Genomic DNA, 21,110 nt, shown 5'->3' on the forward strand with positions numbered 1-21,110 from the left:
GAACAGGACATCTGATATTTTTTCAGAATAAGGGCTTCCGTACTTGGTACACTAATAATATCCTTGTTGTGTCTGATTGTGTAGTATGTTCTGTGTACATTAAAAAAGTGCAGAAAATCTTCAGCTACAGGCGCACAGTTTGATTTAACTGATGTTTTTTTTTTGTTCTGCAAAACAAATTTTGGCAAATATTGGTTGTTCCTAGCTCCAGCCTTTCAAGGACACCTATCAGCCTACACCTGTCTGGACCTAGTCCAAATTAGAAAGCCTGTAATTGACCTCATGCAGTGATATGTTCGCCTTTGAAGGATTTGACAAAGAACAGCTGACCCAGACTAATAAGGAGCACAGTGGTCAATTTTTTACAGTATATTTTCTCTACTACAGGACCTTATCATTAAATCCTTTCCAGTGAGGAGACATGTTTATAGTTACAGGACATGAAGGAATATTAACATTAAGAGCGGGCCTACATCCCTCTGTTTAGAATACAAATGTTTAATGTACTTTTTCAAGTTAACGGGTCCCTAGATTGTAAGTGTCTTTACCTAGTATTGGTTTGTCTTTGTCTATTCTAGTTTTGTCATACCTGACCCAGGACAGTGCTGTCCTTTCTGGTTCCACTGTCCTTTCTGGTGCCGCTGGTGTCATCATATCCCAGCACTCCACTTTTAATGGGCCAGTTGGGGAGGTCAATGCTCTTTCTTTTAACTATCCCATTGGTCAAAGATCCTCCTCATGTGGTGATTTTGAAGGCTTCTTGATGCCTGGGCCTAGGCCAGCAGATGACACAAAATTTGTGTACTGTAATAAGCGCTGTGTAAATTGTTGGCCCTATATAAATTAAAGACAATAGTTCGAATAAGGCAATAGACCAAAAACTTTAACTATGTGTCAATAGAATAGTAGTAAAAATAAGTAGAAAAAAAAATCAGGTTCACTGAGCAACAATCATGTTACAATTTTTCTCGTTAATACGTAGTATGTGATGTTTATTCTCGTTTCCTTCTCTGGTTACTCATCTGGTTAATTCCCTTTAAATTCCGCCTTACTGGAAGGCCCTGATACATATTGCCGTGTAATTCTTGCCAAGTGCCTCCAGGAATGATTTGGTGAGCTGTTATGTGTCCTGCTGTTCACTCCATGTCTGATGATTGAGCACCAGCTGAGCTCTCTGCAGAGGCCACAAACTTTCATTTTCAATCTGGTTCTGGGTGTCCTGAGAGTTGAGGAAAGAGTCGTCTGTCTCCACAAGACTGTTCAGCCCCGCACGTGTGCTTTGAAATATGTCTAGAATGCCACAGGTACAGCAACTGGGTTATTTAAAGCAAACTATATACACAAAGCACATTGCACCTTTTGTTGGATCAGGAATACCTGAAAGTTAAACGTTAATCAATGCTAATCTTCTAGCACTGCAAGTATGCCTAATCTGCAGCATTGGTAGAAGGACCCCTTGTCTGTATTTATGGAATGGAAAACCTGTTAATGTAATTAAAGTTTAACTAATATCCCTCCACCACCACCAAGAAATATATGAACATCAATAAAGCATAAAACCGGCATACATGGTAACATTTTAAGACAGTAAAGAATTTTTCAAAGTAACGCTATTTCCTAGAACATATTGTTTTTAGAAAATATAAGTACCCAAATGATTACCTAATCTTATAACCCATATATAATGGCTAAGAATGTTTGCTTTGAAAAGTCCGATGCATCTTAAAAATCGGTGTATCATATGTTTAAGAATTTTAAATCCGTCTGCCATATACTTGGGAGCATACCTACCATCTGTTCTGGGTATGGTGGGACTGTTCCAATGTGGAGTCCCACCACTGATTATCCCTGAAGCAAGGAAAATATTGCTCTTTCCATGCAGGTTGCCACATACCTGATAATACTTCAATCCCGCATTGACATTGCCCGATGTACCTCTGATAATGCATAGCCTTGTATGTTACCTCAACTTCCATCTCGGACTATTGGCCCCTTTGTAGGGATTTGTATTACTGCAGTTGAGCTTTTATTTTATAGATTTGTTATTGTTTTATTTTCACACATCCTCCATCTTTTGCTTATTATCTTGATTTAACCTTAGAGAATGCTGCCAAGACAGAATAAATGTCTCTGAAATATGTCCGTTTTTAGTTTGTCTGTAATTGATCCATATGTGGCGATTTCACTTCGTGTTCTGTAATATTTTTTCTCTTGTCGGACAGTTTAACAGCAGTGTATAAATAAGGTAAGCCTTGGAGTAATCTGTTACTGGTTCAGCACTGCTGAATGCTGATTATGTACCGGATGAAGGGCCATTGGGCAGAAAATAGACAGTTTAGTTTGGCAAGATGAGTTTAAGCTTTTTTGACACAAGTTGTTCATTTGACTCTATCCACAGAAGAACTGGGCAGAGAAAGCATTAGACTCATGGTATTCTCTTGGTTTTTTTTAACTCGCATTTCTCAGAAAAAAGCGATTTTACCTGGTGCTTTGCTTTAACCATGGGATATACATGTTTTTTTGAATCCATATTTATAAGGACGATGGGGTGGTCCTAACCTAGACATAACGATTTTGGAGACCTACTAGGATATTGTGCACATTTTATTAGAGCAGCTGCCCCCTTACGGCAGAAGTGAGCATGCGGACAAACAAAGGAAGCATCCATGAGCATCTGCCCCGTGCAGCTCATTCCAGCGATGAATCCAATGATACATTGTTCATCCAATCTATATTAGTAGACGGAGGAGGGGAGACTTAGGTGCAAAAACCTAAGGTTTCTCCTGGAAACAGTGCTTTGCAGAGAAAGCATTTTTTATGAAAATAAAATACAAAAATATGACTGCTTACTAAGAAAAGAATTAAGCAAATAAACAATGCACCTCCTATGGCAACAATGCACATTTTGGCCGCAGATAACCGGGGATTTATGGGCAGGATTTGGCTCTTGTATTTTCATTTTGTGATCCTTACTTTATGTGGTTAGAAGTTTTGTAAGCAGCTCCACACAAAGTTGGAATATTCAGTTGTTCCCCTTTTCAGGCTAATAATAGCAACATAATTAGCTGAAGGAGATAATGGAAAAGAGCAGTAATTACCAGATAAGATAATGGAAACTGACGTTTTTACACAAGAAGCAATTAATGACCAGATTACAAAGATAAAGGTGCTCTAGCTTTTTTAGTATTTTTTATGTGTTTGTTTTACACATTAGGTGCACAACTGTAATGTAACTTTCATGCATGCAGTCCACGCCGCACAAGATGTTCTATATTACGACAATATTCCTACCTGGATGCATCTAAAATCCACCTGCCTGTTGTTTTGGGTCATTGAATAATTATACTACCGATTAGACTGAAGGTAATGGCATGTAAATGAGTATAATTGCCTTCTTTTTTTTTACAGTTTATCTTTCAGCATTACAATATAAAAAAAAGACGAAAAATACAATAGAAAGATGCATTTACTTGATATCTATTCTGAGCCGTTTATGGCTGCCATTTAGACACAAAAAACACTGCACCCTTTGCTGAATATAGTTCTAGAATCAAAGGCAATAATACGTTGATTTATGGGAACGACAAGAACACTATGTAAAGGAATAATGGAGCGTTTAATATGTTAGGGCATTTACCTCTGTCTTGGCACATTTCAAATCAGCCTTTTGGCCCTTTAAAGAAGTGTCAGAATAAGGATATAGGGTCTAATGGAGTTTCTAGTCATGTTAGGATTAATATAAAGAAGCTAAATGTAGTAGTAGTTGGTGTACAGTCTGATCAATTATTTGGTTCCACACTGAATGGAATAGGGAAATACTTTGAGGAAACAGGTTGGTGAAATCTCTAACCAATGAGAAATTAAAGACTTAAAGATTCTGATCTGCCGACTGGCTGGTTAAATGGATGGTCCTTACAGGAATGGGTTTAATTTGTATTTGTCATCCACATAGGTTAGCCTAGTATGAAGTAGTTTGTTTTTGAGCACATAAGGTAAAGGTCCTCTTCTGGATCTGGTTCCAAGAGCAGTAGGCATGCTGACAGATAAAGAAAGGGGTTTTCAAAGAATTCTATGACTTGATGTATTTCAAGGAATAAAGTTAAAGAAAGAGGTTATATAGTAATTAAGATCATTTAAGTACTCCTAGATTAGAGAAACGTCCTTCATATTCTTTCCCATGACCCATTGTAATAAACCACAGATAGTTACATGTGTCACACGTGCAGATACAGACAAGCTCCATGACCGGTGACGCAGGGCCTGGCATCCCGTGACCTCACACAGGGTTATGACCTGTAGTATGACAATACTAACGTTTTTTTCTATCAGGAGTAAAATTAGATTGTGAGATTGTGGGAAGCCCAGGCTATGGCGTGAGTGGAGAGCAGTTAAGCAGAAATACTTCAGTCCAGTTTATTTCTTTCAGGTTTTTGTGGGTTTTACATACATGTACAAGCTGCATTTGGCCCTGCGTGAATATATACTCGCACACGCCAAGCTGGGTCTGTTCTGTTTAACCATGGGATTCCCCAGAATTCTTTGCTGCAGTGAAGTCACTTGTTGGTTTGTTATAGGATTTGGCAGAATATTCTTTGTGCCCCAGACATAAATGCACTCGCGCACGCTTTGTATTAGATATCCTATGTAACTTTAATAACCGACTCTGTAATTACCTTGCAGTGTATAACTTCAGCTGTTTGACAGCATATATATCAAGGTTACCTACCGTAATTAGTGGAGCACAGTTAAGAGTCTGTTTTCACCGCAAACATTTCCATTGAAATCCGATATCTCGTTTTTTAAAAAAAAATTCTTCCCCTCTTAAAATTGACGTGGCCGTAGTTTTGAAGTGCAACTTTTAGTTGATAGTTATTTTTATTAAGAATGATTGGTGTATGTAACCATACTCTCTTTGCTGTTAACAGATACCCTGCTATGCTTAATTATATTATTGTTAGAGCAAGAGTTTTTTTAAAAGAAATATGCACAGACCACAGTTATTGTGGTTGCTAAAACTATTTCCCAAGTATTAAAAATGATCCACAGGATAAATATTATAGATAATTAAAACACGTATTTGACATATATTAGTAATCTATGTAATGCTTCATGTTAGCTGTACAGAAAAAAATGTCTATATATACTATAGATTGTAAACAAATAGTTTTAATTGTATTAATAAACCCGCCGCTGGTGAAAAGACAGGTTCTTCCAGATCTTCATACTTACGTCCACTTCATAATTACAGCTGTTCCTACCGGTTATTATCAAAAGAACAGCAGTAGGTTAACCATATGAGTACCTTGTGTACTTTCTCTTTCTATCTTTTTATTTGTATTTTTACACCGATTCTGTGCACACACTACATACTCGCATTACACGTCCCGTACATACATGGCAGGCATTTACTTGAATTCTCCTTTCTTCGATAATGCCTCTTATTTTAGTTATTCATCCTGTTTCGATTGCTGAAATCCCATTAAGTTCAAAGCTTTAAATGTAGCTGTTTTTGATAATTGATTAAAAAGATTGTAGATAAATGTACATAAGAATGCACTCGTCATCTCCATGTGTGCAGCCAACACAAATATCTCAAGAATTATGTCTTATTAAAGATTTGTCTTTTGCAGAACAATTCAAACAGATTCTTTAGAAATCCAAATTTAAAAGAATGTCTTTCATTTAGTGGCGACTATTGTCCTGCTTATTGATTGAAATGATGGCACCTCTTTCCAGCAGACATTTGATTTCTCCCTTTTCATGTATTGACTTCGGTTTATCTCTGTGCATGTTATCTGCAGTCCTCATTTTTTTCTTTTAATCTTTATATCAGTTCTAACAGTCTGTGTGTGTTGTATCCATCAGTCATTCCACACAAGGACTTATCTTAAAAGTTGTGACCTGAAAGCACCGCCGCATACTCGACTAGGTGGTTCAGCCCAAATAAATATACCTGTATTAATATATAAAAACATCACTATAATAGTTTAGCTGAATACCGCTAGTTGTATATAAAAAATATGCTCCTTCCCCACCGCAATGGCTTTACTTACAGGCTTACTGTATTATGCTGCAAAACTATATGAATTTCCGTTAAGTGATATTGTTGAGAATGTTATACTCCACTGATCTTATTGTGATGGGGTTAATTCAGCGAGAAAAGGATTATTGTATGAATATGTTACAACACAACATAATTCGAGTTGGCAATAACTGGAATTTGGTGACTTTCAAAAAGCTTGTATTGTGTTAAGGAGAGCAAACCTTTTAGGGTCCATGTTAGATTTTAGGAGATGTAAGGGATTGCAATACAGTTTTAATTTTGGGACTTATATTTGCCTGTCTTGTGAAAAGACACTTAGACTAGACGGGCCGAATGGCTGTTGCCGTGAAATTCTATGTTTTGGTGCAGTTTTCCCTACCTTCACCGACGCTACAAACATATATATTTTTAAATAAACATTGTTTAAGGTGCATAGATTGAATGTCACTGCTGATCGGTCATTCCAGAGATGGGTACGGTGAGAAGATGACTTTTTAAAGCTAGAGTTTAAAGCCAAAATGTTTTGAGGCGATAAATTGCCATCATGTTAGCCTGTTTATGGCAAGGCGGCATGGAGTGATATCCGTCAGGAGATAGATCCAGTATGTACCTTTTATCTACATACATGGTAGGGTCACCACTTGCACAATACAGCTAGAATCCTGCTGTAGCTAGCTGTGCAGCCCATCAGGCATTGAACAGTGTGAAGGGCCCTACACATAAAAGTATAAAGTATATAGTATGGTTAGCGTAGACACATATATGATGATATTTGGTGTTGGTTTCCTGCCTCGTGTTGTAGATAGATAGTTTAGAAGCGCATACATTTACAGCAGATAAGCCCTTATCTTAGACCTCAGAAACCTTCTGAAAGGGACCAGCCTATATAACTGATAAGTAGACTTCAATACACAAACGTAAATAAATCACGCTGATACCTCACAATGAAATGGAGCTTTTTTATTTTAAATGCCCCGTTTGTATAATTCATTGTTTGTACAATACGTTTTATTGATGGTAGGTATTCTATTAAATTTCTCTAATGCGTGTGCTGCCCCAGCCGCAAGAAGTCCATGTCACTGGAAGAGATCCATCAAAACCAGACGTTATTCCCCAGAGCATCACATTTTTTCACTCATTTCTTATTTGTCACTGTACCTGAAATACTGAATATATTATACTTACACAAAGAGGGATTTTTATACACTGAAATCAGAGGGCCCCTCTTTGTTGTTTTCTGTGTCGTTTTCTGGGGCCACATTGTTGTAGTCCCAGTGTTATCAAGCAGATGTAACAGTAAATGCTTGTGACTGTATGGGTTACTTGCCTCAGGCTAAGTGGCACATGTTTAAGTGGGAAGACATTTTGTATAGTAAACTCCCATAAACAGATTTAAAAGAAACTTTTGTTTTTAAAATACCATACTTTACTCAGATGAAGTCGCATGAATAAGCAGCATGTGTTTCCAAATAAACAGCACTCCTACATCTAGTTGTGCAGATGAGGGATCTTTGAATTAGAGGCATGCGTATTTGCTTAAGTGCACATAGTAGCAATGTAGAACCTGGGGTGTCTTTCATTTATGGGGTCACTCCAACAAAAACGTTGTAGCTCTAATGCTTGGCCAAGTCTGTCAGAGTGGAAAACCCATTTAACACTTGCCTCAACTTGCCTTTCTTGTCCTCTTTGTTTGGTCTGAGATATTATGTTGTAAATATATAGCCTGCTTATTGTTGTATTCAAAGATTTAGAACAGGGTATCCCAGTGAGAAGCTCACCACCTGTCGCTGAGTGAATTGTGTTGCTCTGCCACCTACAAGTGTGGTGGATTGCAGATAAAGATATATATATATATATATATATATATATATATATAATGTAAAAGGGTGAAGCTGTATTAGTCCTGTAGACATGATGTCCCTGGGTTATCTCTCTACCTCTCTGCATTTCTCACCTCCAGACCTATTATTTACGACACCCCACTCAACCCCCCCTCTTATACCATCACTTGTTTTAAGTTGTTACCTCTATCATGTTGATTAGTATTGCTTCAGACCTGATGAAGGGAGGATAACTCTCGAAAGCTTGTCTTTTTAATATTATGTTAGTCCAATAAAAAAGGTATCACCGCATACTCTGCAATACTCTATTTTTTGACATCGTATATATATATATATATATATATATATATATATATATATATATATATAATATGTATTAGAAACCCATCATATGTATATAGCATAGGGGGACTGCCTTTGTTTACGTTTAGAAGAACTTTAAGGGCTGGATATTGGTAAAATAATGCTGAAAGTGTCACTTTGAGCTTCAGATCTAGACGTCTGTAAAGTAACTTTAAGAAAGAACTTTAAAAGAACTTAAAAAAAAAAAAAAGTTATATCCACACCAATAACTCCTATTGTTACACTGAAACAAAAAACTCCAGCTATTGTTTAGCTGTAAGTGGAGGGGGCAGTTTCCCTTTAGTGGTGGGGGGTGTTATACTGTCAGTGTGTAATTTTAAAACATGTTTGCATGTGAATTCTAGATTTGTCTGTATGCGCTACATTGAAAGCGTTAAATACATTTATTTCCTGTACATATTTATAACAGATTAATCTTTTTTTTTAATTATCCTAGGATCAATATATAATGCGCTATGACATTTTGTATTGAAGCATACTGTAACATAATTATTTTTATTTATTGTTACTTTTGGGGATGGAACCTTAATTGAATAATTTTACAGCCACATCATTTGGAATAAGCTGTAAAACGAAAAAATATTGTATGATGCTGCTTTTAAGGGCACCAATTATATTTTACTTAATATATACATACTGTACGTTCTACATACCAAATATATAACTGCAGCCCATGTCTACCAAGTGGCGGTAAATATTGTTTGCGGCGTTTAAGGAAGCTGCTTAGGGTCCTAAGGTGATAAACATTATGCAAATTATTGTAAATGGAAGAGGGGAGAGGATATTGTTTCTAAATCAAAGACTGTTTATTACAGTTTGAACTCCGTCAGCTACTCAGCTAAGGCAACTTGAACAGCAGTTCATCTATTATTATTATTTATTGTTTTATATAGCGCCATCATGTTCCACAGAGCTGTACAATGGGTAACCAGGACATAACACATAATATATAACATAACAATTTGTTTGCAAGGAGGACACCGTGAAAATGTAAAAGGACCATACATATGCACATACCTGGGATCTCACCCTGATTCTCCAGGTCTCTCTACTTCTGAGCACCTGAGGATGCCCCCTATCGTTTTTTGACAGCCCCTACAGGAAGCAGATTGTGTATAACTAGCAACATGGCTTCCTAAGCTTCTGCAGCTGAATGAATGCAGTGTTCTTACTTGTTTTCTTAAGAGGGCAACTCTGCAGCATTATATGTAAGCGGATTTTATTATTCTGTTAGCCCCCTTCTCCAGAGCCTCTGGGTAGCCTGACTTGGGAAGTTCCCAGGTATGCATATGTATTAAAGTACACACCATGTGCCTGTACGCACATCTTGCGATGCTACATGGAAGCCCCCTCTAGAGTTAAAAGATCTTGCTATTTCATACAGTAAACTTAGCTCAGTCTGGTTGGAGGAATTTCATTTATTCTTATGGGCATCATAAAGTGAAGATAAAAGGTAGATCTCTGGAAACAGGAACTTATTCCATTAACAGTGATCAGTGATTAAAGCAGATTGCACTGCTCAATTAAAGGAGATGTGGAACTTTAACAAGACATTATGTAGAAAGCGGGTTTTATGTGATTTTTTTTTTTTTTTATATCATCTTGCATGCTTTCAGTATTACATCTTCGTCTGATGTTTACTTCTCTCCGATGACCGCAAGATATCAGGTCTGGTTCAGCTATGTTGCGGGACCGCAACAGCCTTCCTGTGTCGTGAACATATCTGTATGTGTAAAAGATGACTTTTTTTTGTAAGTGCGAGGTGATGAGTATCACATATATCCCCCAGACCTAGTGGAGCCAGGTTAGCAGCTGTACTGTCGCATGAAATGTTTTACTTTACCGTGAAATTGGTAGGTACTTCCTCTCGCACATTAATTCATCCTTTGTTCCAAATTCTAAGTTACAGGAAACAGGCTAACCTCATCAAATTCCATCCAGGTTTGCTTAATAGGGAAAACTAGCATTTTAAAGTGACCACTACTCCCCAATCGGCATTAATGTTTTTCGGTTTCCCTTCTGAGAAAACGTAAGAAATATAATACCAGAAACATCTTCCTTCAAGTAATTAAAATTAAATGAAGGCACAGATCCCTAACCAAATATTTAGTATGTTTTAACCATTTTGATACAGCTGGATGAGCTCGATCACTGGGTTATCAAGTGTCTGCCCATTAACTCATTTGCTACAATATAAAAAGCAGATTTTGCAGAAAAGAGCTTCCCACGTAGTAAAATTTATTATGTTTTGAGCATCAGCGCATAGTGGTTTGTGGCTGGTAACTGATTAAATAAAGGGGCAAATTCCATGGAAAGAACAAGTACCGTATTTGCTCAATTATAAGACGATCCTGAATTTAAGATGACCCCCCCCAAAATTTTAATATTACTTTAGGAAAAAAAGAAAAAGCCTGAATATAAGCCTACCCTATGGGTAACAAGTTTTACTAGTAAATATTAATTCACATGTAAACTATTTTTTCATATTTAATGAAAACTATGATGGAGAAAAAGGATTTTTTTTTGTTTTCATTTCCTTTTATTTGCTACTCTGCCCCCCAGATATGCCTTATACCTCCTTATATGCCACTCTGCTTCCCAGGTATGCCTTTTAACCCCCCATTTACCACTCTGCCCCATATATTCCTTATACACCCCTATATGCCACTCTGCCCCCAGATATGCCTTATACCCCCTATATGCCACTCTGCCCCCCAGAAATGCCTTATACCCCCCCTATATGCCACTCTGCCTCCCTGATATGCCACTCTTCCCCATATATGCCTTATACACCCCTATATGCCACTCTGCCTGATATGCCTTTTAACCCCCTAAATGCCACCGTGCCTCCAGAAAACCATTTTACCCCCCACCAACTTACCAGTGTGTCCCTAGTCTTGTCCCCCCCCCCCGTGCTTCAGAATCCCTGGTGTCCAGTGGTGCAGCTGGTGGAGGTCTGTGTGACCGGCCGCTGCTGCTGGTCATGTCACACCGGTGCTCTGTCATAGAAGCCCCGGCGGAAGTGCCCGCAGTGGAGGTTGTCTGTGCACATCCCACAAGTGTTCACCGGGTGCAGAATGCGCACAGACAACCTCAACTGCTGCCGGCACATCCGTTGGGGCCTCTGTGGTGGCGCACTGGAAGGTCATGTGACGCCGGCGCTCCGTCATAGAAGCCCTGGCAGAAGAGCTGGCAGCATCTGAGGTTGTCAGATGTTGGCAGACGTCCACCGGGTGCCAGACAGGAGGATCCAGGTCCCCTGCAGCGCTGTGGGGGATCTGGATCTTAGTCAGACCTCTATTTGCTCTGAAAAAAACCTTGTCTTATATTTTGTTTTTGCGTTAAATATAGTTCATAGTACTGCTGTTTCGGATTAACTAAAGCTTTGATTTAATTTTGCTCTGGTAAACTTCGTTTATCTGCAGACCTGAGGGCTGCCGTTGTAGTTGTGATATTTTGGGTAACTTTCCCTGCTAAAACTACTCACTAAGCTGATTCCTCATGGCAATAATATAAAGTCCTGTCTAATAAAGTCCATTGCTTGATAAACTGGGTGGTTAAGACTATGCCATTCTATTGTTTACCATAGAAATAATCGGCAGCACACACTCCTATTCGGTGTATCCACAAGACATGTTTAATGCTTACCACTAAAGTGCAGATGTTTTGGAGCCTCAACCCATTTCAACGTGTCCACCCTTAAACTAATGTGATACTAGTAATAAAAAAAAAAAAGGGAGTTCCCTTTTAAGTTACCAAAGTTGTCTAAACTCGGGGACGTTTTGCATCAGGATATAGCAGACACCCAGTTTTCAGCGCTTTGCTTTAAAATTCCGTTTCCTGTCCCACATGTCAAAACTCTATAACAACACAAAATATGGGTATTTGCCATTGAGTCACAGATGTACATTCCCTGTATGTGTCAGAAGCTCTATTTATTTGTAGATCTACAGATGCATTGTTGCCCTCCTCGAAACTTGTACCCAGACATCTTTAGTTCGCATGATAAATGATCTGTCTGATTGCAAATTACTTTTTCTTTGTAAGTCTAGACACACTTATATAGAATTGAGGGGCCAAATATGCACTTGTAGGAGTCGGCTAGGTTTTTTATTACCCAGGGTGGAAAATAGTTATAAAGATCTGCAGAAAATAACAGCACAAGTTAGAAGCCAATCTGTGGTTTATATTTAATTCTGTGCACATAAATACTGAGTTGGGTAATTGTAATCACTGTTTCTAAAAGATGCTGCCAACTAGTGAAACATGTTTTTATTATCATCAGATTAGCAGTTCTGCATTTTTTATGTCCTATCTACCTTTTGCTTATAAAAATGCCAGTTAGATGTATCACTGTATCAGAATCCAGTTCTTTCTTGCAAGGATCCGAATGAACATTATGATTCCCCAACTCCATTGTAGCTCCACATATTATGTTGCTGTTCCCATAAAACAAAAAGTTCATACTTGTTTTATTGGGCAAAATATGTAAAGTTACATGAGCTTGTGGGACCTCAGAGGACTCTTCTTCAGATGGAAATTCCCAGACATAAATAAAAAGGCTTGGGTGTCTTCATCAAGCCCTTACCCCTCTCTTATCTACGTGCATGTCTGGCTTAACAAACGGCACGGTTGTTTTTGTTGTCTTTAGGACAGTCTTTCTTAATCAGATCTCTTTATAACATCGTCCATTTAGTATATGCACCTATGTTACTATTCCCTTTCCTTAACTCAGCATGGTCATTTGTTGATTTGAAACAGCTGACACTGTGTCATATATTAGCGGTAATCTAAGCTTCAAGCCATCGATAGGCGATCAGCCTGATGAATAGAGTACCAAGTTACAGGACTTATGTACTCTGGCTATAATGCCCCATGTAAGCCAACTTCTTGGTTTTAATATATTCCATCTTGAAATTGTTTATTAAGGATTTCATACATAACAACTTACATTTGACAGCTTCTTAAGGTCAAAAAGTCCACATGGCAGTGGAAGGTATTTAAGTATCACATTCAGTCTAATACATGCAGTATCTCAAATTGACTCCCAGCAATACGGAACTAATTTAACATCGTTCTTAACATCTAAACTTTGCATGAACCGCCATGAGTCCTTGTGCACTATACACATATTGATACTTCCAACACCGTACATTGAATTGTGAACAGGCTTATACTTTAGATTAATGCAAGCACATACAACAAGCTTTAGGATCCCAATAGAAACAAAGTAAAAATGGTGATCAAGGATCTAGCCCTCTTGTCATTCAGCTCTGAGGCCATATTACCCTTGTTACCCATAGAAGCCTTCAATTGCTTTATTCCATACATTGGGGGTAGGCTTTGAATCTTGAGACAGCCTGATAAGGGCTCACATGAGAGCCATGGGCTCCTTACTTATAGTCTAGAAGAGCCCATTCTGCCATGGGACGACATCTCCATATAAGCCAAAACTGCTTCTTTAAGAATTAATATGGTTTTCTCTTTATGAATATATCAAAATATTAGCAGTGTCTGGCAAAAAAGGCAGGTTCATCACCTCCCCATTGGAAGCAGTGGTTTATGGCTCTTTGGTATTGATGTCTATTCTAACTTATTTTCTTGCTATAAAGAAGACTTATGCATAGCGTAGAATCATTCAAAATGCAGGAAAATCTGTAGGCCTTTCAAGAAAAAAAATTAAAAATATTTCGATTTATATGGGGAAATCACTATTGAATCTGAGCAAAATATTCCAAAAGTCTAAGCATACGAGATACTGAAAGGGCACAAAAGAGATTTGATTCTACATCGAAAAGAATTGTAGCCAGAATTTACACATCTGATGTTATTATTTAATTACAAACCACTATTGAGGTGTCAGTGTACTTTATGTGTAAAGAGCTTGAATTGCACACCTAATCACTACCAATTTAGCAGAAAATACAGAACTCTTTATTCGGTTAAGTGTGAAAGATTAGATGTTTAATGTGTGAACCTGGGCTCAGGTAACAGTATCTGTTTTCTCTTTTTTTCTCCCAGTGGCAGATGAAAGGAACGTTGCCTCTTTGACTGTGCAGAAGTCAGGTAAGGAATTCTGTCTGTTTTTACCCCAGCTGCTTTTAGAGGGATTATGTGCACCTAACAGCTGGATCGGGTTTACAGAGAACCTGGTGATGGAAACACCCAAGCTCATTAATGCTCAAGGTCTCTGCCACTCTTTAAAAGAAAACACCAAATACTGGCTTGTGCACAAAACAGACAGCAGTCACAGAAAGACAAATTCGTATCCCCCAATGCATATTCCTTTACTTGAAAGTGCAAGGTCTCGGAGCAGGAACATTGTTGATCTTCATATGTGCTGATTGAGACTGTTTTATTTTCTTCACACTTGTGGGGCTCGGGGAGGGCTCGGGGTTTATGTTTCTAAGCAAGACTGTTGAGCTGTCGTCGTATGCCGCCTCTCATAAACGTTATTGTATTGTTCCAAAGTGAAACGCAGATCTAAGGCCGACGGAGGAAGTCTGTGATATAACAATGTTCCCCAGCTAGTCGAATACTATGTTATTTAAAGATGCAGAAAGCATGTTGCCCTCTTTGCTAGATATGTTAATGTGTTTAAAGGCAAGCTGCTGACTGCTTCATTGAGCCTGTTTTCCATCATTTTAATAGATGGGTGAGTGAGACCAGCAAAAACTCCAAGAGAAATGTGTTCAATGTACTGTTATCCATTAAATGTGTTTGACACCCCAGTAAAATCCATATTCTCCTCAAAAGGGTTCATTGGCTATGTTTTTTCCAGTATGTCCATTTTAACTTTTTACCATGCCGTGGAAACAGCTGAATTTGGCGGCATTTAAGAAGTATTTTTTCTGCTGGATCCTTGGCTTTGTCTATGTTCAGAATAGGCTCAGGCCTATCTCAAGCGTGTTTGGATGTGGAAGGCTGTCCTATACCTATCACTTACTTTATGTCAGCTCCTTTTTATCATACTTTAAACAGTCAAAACCCTTTCACAGTACCTATTTACACTATTTCATGAATCCTCTGAATATTGTAATATCTGTTTTTGGCGCTCTTTAAGCAGGGAAAGTGGAAAGGGATGGGGGATACAGAATAAATGATTGATAGGTACAAGTAGCCAAAACAATGGTGGCATGAAGTAGAGGAACATTGTCATTGTTTATGGCCGTGATTTATTTACTCTGGCCAATCAGTTACAAGGGTAAGGGACAATCACAGATCTATACGCTTGCTGACGCCATCTTACCTTCGTGGCAGCCGGAGACAGATGAGAGGTATAAGAGTCAGTGTTACATTCAGCTGAGGCTCAACGCCCATATTACATGTAGTGGAATTGTATAGAAAATTAATGGTGGTGGAGTGGATTCTAGAAGCTGTACTAATTCTAGTGGATTCTAGAGTGGATTCTAGTAGCTTGCTGATAGTTTATTGTATTGTCCTACTGGGATAATTATATTTTTAAATATAATCATTCATTTTAGGGTGCTTTTCTATGTTAAACTTAGAAGCCATTCCCTGAAATACTGTCCCTAGGCTGTGTTTCAATAAAACACTTACTACAAAGCCTTATATTTTTCTAAAGCACAAAAAAAATAAATATATTCTTCACAAATTAGGCAGGCCAGCCAGGGGACTAGACTGTGCTCGTACAATGTGTCATTTCCTGAAATACTGTCCCTGGTTTGTGTACCAGGAAAGCCTCATGTTTTTGTAGAGCACAATATAAATGTGTGCTATTATTAATTATTATTAAATAGGCTAGCCAAACTATGGGCTGTGCATGTGTTGTGTATCCAAGTGGTCTTTCAGCAGTACTCTTATTCACACCATAACTAGCACTGCTATCGTGGCTGCCAAAGAAGGTTTGTGTTTATGTTTTTAGACCCTAGAGCAGCAGCGGGCTCTTCACTACATGTCCTTTGAGCATAACACTGGGGTGCCAGCCCATCGGGCTGAGGGGAATGACTGTAGTGGTGATTGAGAATTCAGTCCCATACCATGTGGCTCAGTGTCTCTGCCTGTGCCTGCCCTTTGCCCCCATTGCTGATATTGTGGCTGTATCACCTCCAGGCCCGGACTGGCCATCGGGCACACCGGGCGTTTGCCCGGTGGGCCGGGCCGCGGCAGATCCGGGTTGACTTAGGGGCTGATGGAGCTGCAGCTCCAGGCCCCTACCTTAAAATAGGCCCAGTCAGGACCGGACTGACTGGGCCTATGCGGCCTCTACGGCCTCTACGGCCGCATTAACGCAGGGCATAAGGGGCACCTTCCCCTTAAGCCCGCCACAACTGTGACCGGGTCCGCCACTCTAAGGGGCCAGGAAGTCCCCACCAGGGCCGGCCTTACGGGTCTGCGGCCGCACAGGGTTTAAATTAAAACATCGGGGGGGGTTTTGTTGTTACTTTATTTAACATCCTCCATGTTAAATAAAGTTTTTTAATTTAAGCCCTGTGCGGCCGCAGACCCCTAAGGCCGGCCCTGGTGGGGGCTTCCCGACCCGTTAGAGTGACAGACCCAGTCGCAGCTGCGGCGGGCTTAAGGGTCCCTACGTTAATGTGGCCGTAGAGGCCGCATAGGCCCAATCAGTCCAGTCCTGACTGGGCCTATTTTAAGGTAGGGACCTGGAGCTGCAGCTCCATCAGTCCCTAAGTCAATCTGGCCCTGCCGTGGGCCCGGTCGCAGTTGCTGCTTGCTCCGACACCAAGGTAAGTAGGGTGAGGGAGGGGGGTGCAGTGAGAAGGGGCAGAGGGGGTTTAGATAGTGAGAAATGGGGAGAGGGGATAGATAGTGAGAGGGGGTACATATTGAGAAGTGGGGAAGGGGGTACATAGTGAAAAGGGGGAACATAGTGAGAAGGGCAGATAAGATGGGGAGAGGGGGTAGTGTGAATGCTATGAGAATGAATGAATAAATGTGTGGATGAATTGTGTGAATGCGTATGACAATTAATGAATTCATGTGTGGATGAATTGCTTGAATGATTTGTGAGACAGCATTAATGAATGTGTTAATGATTTGTGTGAATGAGTGAGTAAATGCAAAGATGGTACATAAAGGGTGGGCTTTAACAATAAATAAATAAATAAAAATGGGCTGCTCAGGTTTAAATGCCCGGGCCTATTTTTTGTCCCAGTCCGGGCCTGATCACCTCCCTTACTCTGAGGGATCATTTCAAACATATTGTCTAATTTTTGGAGAAATTGAGTCCTATCGCTTGTGGCTGGATCTGTATGTCTGCCAGTGCCTGCCCAGTGCTGCTGCCGCTCCATCAATTGGATGAGTCAATTCATCAAAATTGTCACATTTTGGGGGGAAAGTCCATCCAATGGCATGATGCTAGGTATGTCAATCCATTGGTATAGTCCTGCTGCTGTTGGTGGTCCTGAAATCCAAAATCTAGAATTTCTTCCCGAAGCTAATGCCACTGTAAGTGAGTCCAGGAGGTGACAGAGATATCCCTCACTGAACATATTGCTCTGAATTTCGTCTACACCAAGCGGTCAGAAAACAAAATACGTTGCCAGAAAACGGACATGGCAAAAACAAAATAAAGGATTTATCCAAATCAATTTTGGTTGCTGTGTACAAGTTTGGCCATTCCTTTGTTCTTTAATTGTCCACAAAGCTTTCCCTGTACACTAAATAGCATATATAATCTTGCTGACTATAATACACTAATATTATGTTGTCAGCTTACCTGTTATGAACCCTAATTAACCTGTGGGTCAGGGCTGGATTGGTTTGCTAGTACTTTTTGTAGGTCACTTTATTTCTTGGCCAGTAATTACATTTGCCCCTGATAAAAAAACAAAACCTGATAGCCCTCTCGTTCACAGCACCAACAGCCTCGCATTAAGCATACTGCCAATTTTTGCAATATTTTAGGTAAAAATGCTCACTACTCCTTTATACACCAAAAATTGCCAAATAATGCTCATTTATGCCCAGAATCCTGCACTGGTAATGCTTTCTGTTTTTGTGAATTCCTGAACAGCCAATACTCACTAAACTGCAGTATATTATACGCACGCTGCTTAATGGTCCGGGATGAACAGAATCTTGTGGATGAGACAAACATATTAACTACAATTCACTGCTTCATCTCTCAATGTAATTATTGCAGGTTAATTAAAATATAGTTATGTTGCCTAATATACTTGAAACATATCACACTTTTGTCAGCTTTATTTTCTTCTTCTACAAGAAAAACCCTGCATAAGATTGCGCATATATATTTATTATTATGCTCTGCCAACTTTAAATTTATTCCTGGCTCTGAAAATCTGTTACTAGTACATTAAAATGAGAACACAGCTAAAAAAAACATATAAAACCCACTTATAATAACATGATAGATGATGTAATAATATCATTTTTATAATAAATACTGCATGCTAAATGAATCTAGTATTATTTTTCTTTTGCACTTCAAAAATTGCATTAAGTTCTTTAATATGCATTTTGGTAGTAAATTGCAATCCCGAACACTAATTTTTATTTCTGCTCCACTGAGGGATAATTCATTTTACTTTGTGCGTTCGGTGGAGCATCGTTAACCAGGGCTAGTAGGAAATATTAACTCATCCAGCCTTGGAAATAGATTGTGCGTGTTGTACAATTCTTTAAATCACATATGCAGGGATCATAAAGGGCTATCATATGAAGCAAACATAAAATTGAGGCACGTTCTTTTTAAAGTGCTTAGCAGAGTGTGTACCTGCTTGCCAGCTTAATACAAATGTGTGCAGTTGTTCCAAGTGCCATAATCCAAACACAGAGCGCTTCCTAACTCCCATATATGACAGTATCAATTCCACAATAGCAATCACAGTGACCCAATGTGTTGATTAATAAGGGAGAGTTTACTCTGGGAGTACTTTAATAAGAATTCTGCAAAAAACAATAAATAAGTAAAAACACTTATCTGAAGACTCTGCAGCTCTGTGGCTGCAACTACCCACCATCTCTATAGTCTGACGACTGATTGGCTGCTTGAAGTTAATGCACAGGGCTTCCGAATCTAACTCACATGCGTTCGCAATTTCTTTGCTGTTCTTGACATATAACACCTCCGATCCTTCATTATGATGGGCACCTGCCTTGGGGACATGGAATTATTGTATTGTTGGTATTGTAGCAATAACATACTTGTTTGTAACAGTACTGGGATACAGTACTGATTCTGTGATACCTGTACAAAAGCATTTTGCAGTCAGTTCTCTTTAACCTGCATATATACACTTAGCTCTCATACTAACATGATCCTGTTCTACAGGGTGATGGATATAAAACAAAAACACATTCTCTGTATGTGTTTATGCCAAAATGAATGAAGAAATGTATTTTAATGCCCTGTCCTTCATTCTCCACAGCATGGAGGAACTCCCTTTCCATTTTTTCTATTTGAGGTTCTCCTAAGTTATTCAGCTTTCCTTCCCGTCTTGCTGTCCTACAGTATATATGTATATATATATAACCCCACAATAACACCGCTGAAATTAGACAAGATGAGGGCACATTTGCCAAGTTATCTGAAATAGTCTTGCTGACTCTTGTTGGCGAGAGAAGGGTTAATTGACTGCAGGCTGCACATGGTTTTGTGTATAGAAAAAGCTAATGGATATTCATAGTCTGCTGAAAATGAACTAAGTGTGTTCTGTTACAAAATTAATAGTTTTCCCATTTTTTCCAAGATCTGCTGTTAATTACATTTGCGATGTTTTCTCCTTCCTAGTCAAAACAGAATGTGACGATGTCTGAATGTATTAGGTAGACCTTTTTCAAAACTATATAATCTCTTTAAAATACCATCTTTTGTATGGAACTTATTGCACTTTTGGTAACATAATCTAAGTGAAAGGTTGCAGCTGAGACGCTCCATTCACATCTTATGGCCATTGAATGGAGATCACAATCTTTCTTTGTCAAGAGCAGACAGCAGTAGTATTTCCAAATGTTATAGGAGAGCACTTTACATACCATGGATATTTTGTAATGGTTTCTGTCATGTGCTGTGTTTTCCATCTTCCACCAGATAGTTGGGCTATAGTCCATTGCTAATTTGTCTAGCTACATTAGTGGCCAACATTACCTGGTTACTCCTGAAGTGTTTACGGGCAATCGTAGCGCATGTTAAGGTTTGAACGTTAGCAGTGTGCTGCTGGCTTGAGAGCAGGGATGATCACAGACATTTTTAAGTGAAGGACACTATACATTTTTTAATTTAAAATGATACTAACTAGTTGCCTTTGCTTAAAAATGTGTTAGAATGAATCATTCTATTCCCTTGCACATGTCTGCCCCTATATACACACATGTTTGTAAGCTTGCACTTACACACAAACATCCTAGTATATACTTGCCCTGACATGCAAATTTTCCTTCACACACACACAGTCTCTCTTACCTCTTTTTCATTTTTCTCTATCTCTCTCTCACCTCTTGTTCTCTTCTCTCCCTGAAAGTGGATATAAGGAATAAATAAGGCATATGGCTGTGGCAGGGACATTAAAGGTTTAGTGGCCCATAACACTGTTTGAGACACATTCTGTTAATAGCAGTGTTAAAAGTTCATTGCAGACATCAATTGTGTGGGAAAGGGGAAGACCAAGGCTAAAAGAATGGTGCAGATGGCTTTTTTCCCTGGCGAAGGAGACAGTGAGCCTTAAGGAGTACCCAAGCATCAACGCTCAGCATCACTAGCCAATGCTTAGCTTGAGGGAGCAGACAATGTGATCAATGTTCACCCCGACTGGCCCTGCTTCCCCAGCGGGGGGCAGTTCAGTCTGTCTCTAGAGGGCACCAACAGGGTGAATGACCCAACACCAAGGGGGTGACAAACTCCTTGCTGTTACCTGTTG

General features: G+C 39.2%; 1 protein-coding gene across 1 annotated transcript in view; it reads left to right on the forward strand.

Annotated features, from left to right (window-relative positions):
• The window catches only part of LOC149287583 (partitioning defective 3 homolog B-like), a 532,650-nt gene that overhangs the window by 232,843 nt on the left and 278,697 nt on the right, over positions 1-21,110 (forward strand). Inside the window, exon 17 of the mRNA XM_089492770.1 lies at positions 14,269-14,313. Coding sequence (XP_089348896.1) covers positions 14,269-14,313 — 45 coding nt within the window. The remainder of the gene's footprint in view (positions 1-14,268; positions 14,314-21,110) is intronic.

This window comes from Sceloporus occidentalis, unplaced genomic scaffold, assembly GCF_023333645.1.
Source record: "Sceloporus occidentalis isolate IW3139 unplaced genomic scaffold, rSceOcc1.0.p SCAF_59, whole genome shotgun sequence".
Taxonomy (NCBI): Eukaryota; Metazoa; Chordata; class Lepidosauria; order Squamata; family Phrynosomatidae; genus Sceloporus; species Sceloporus occidentalis.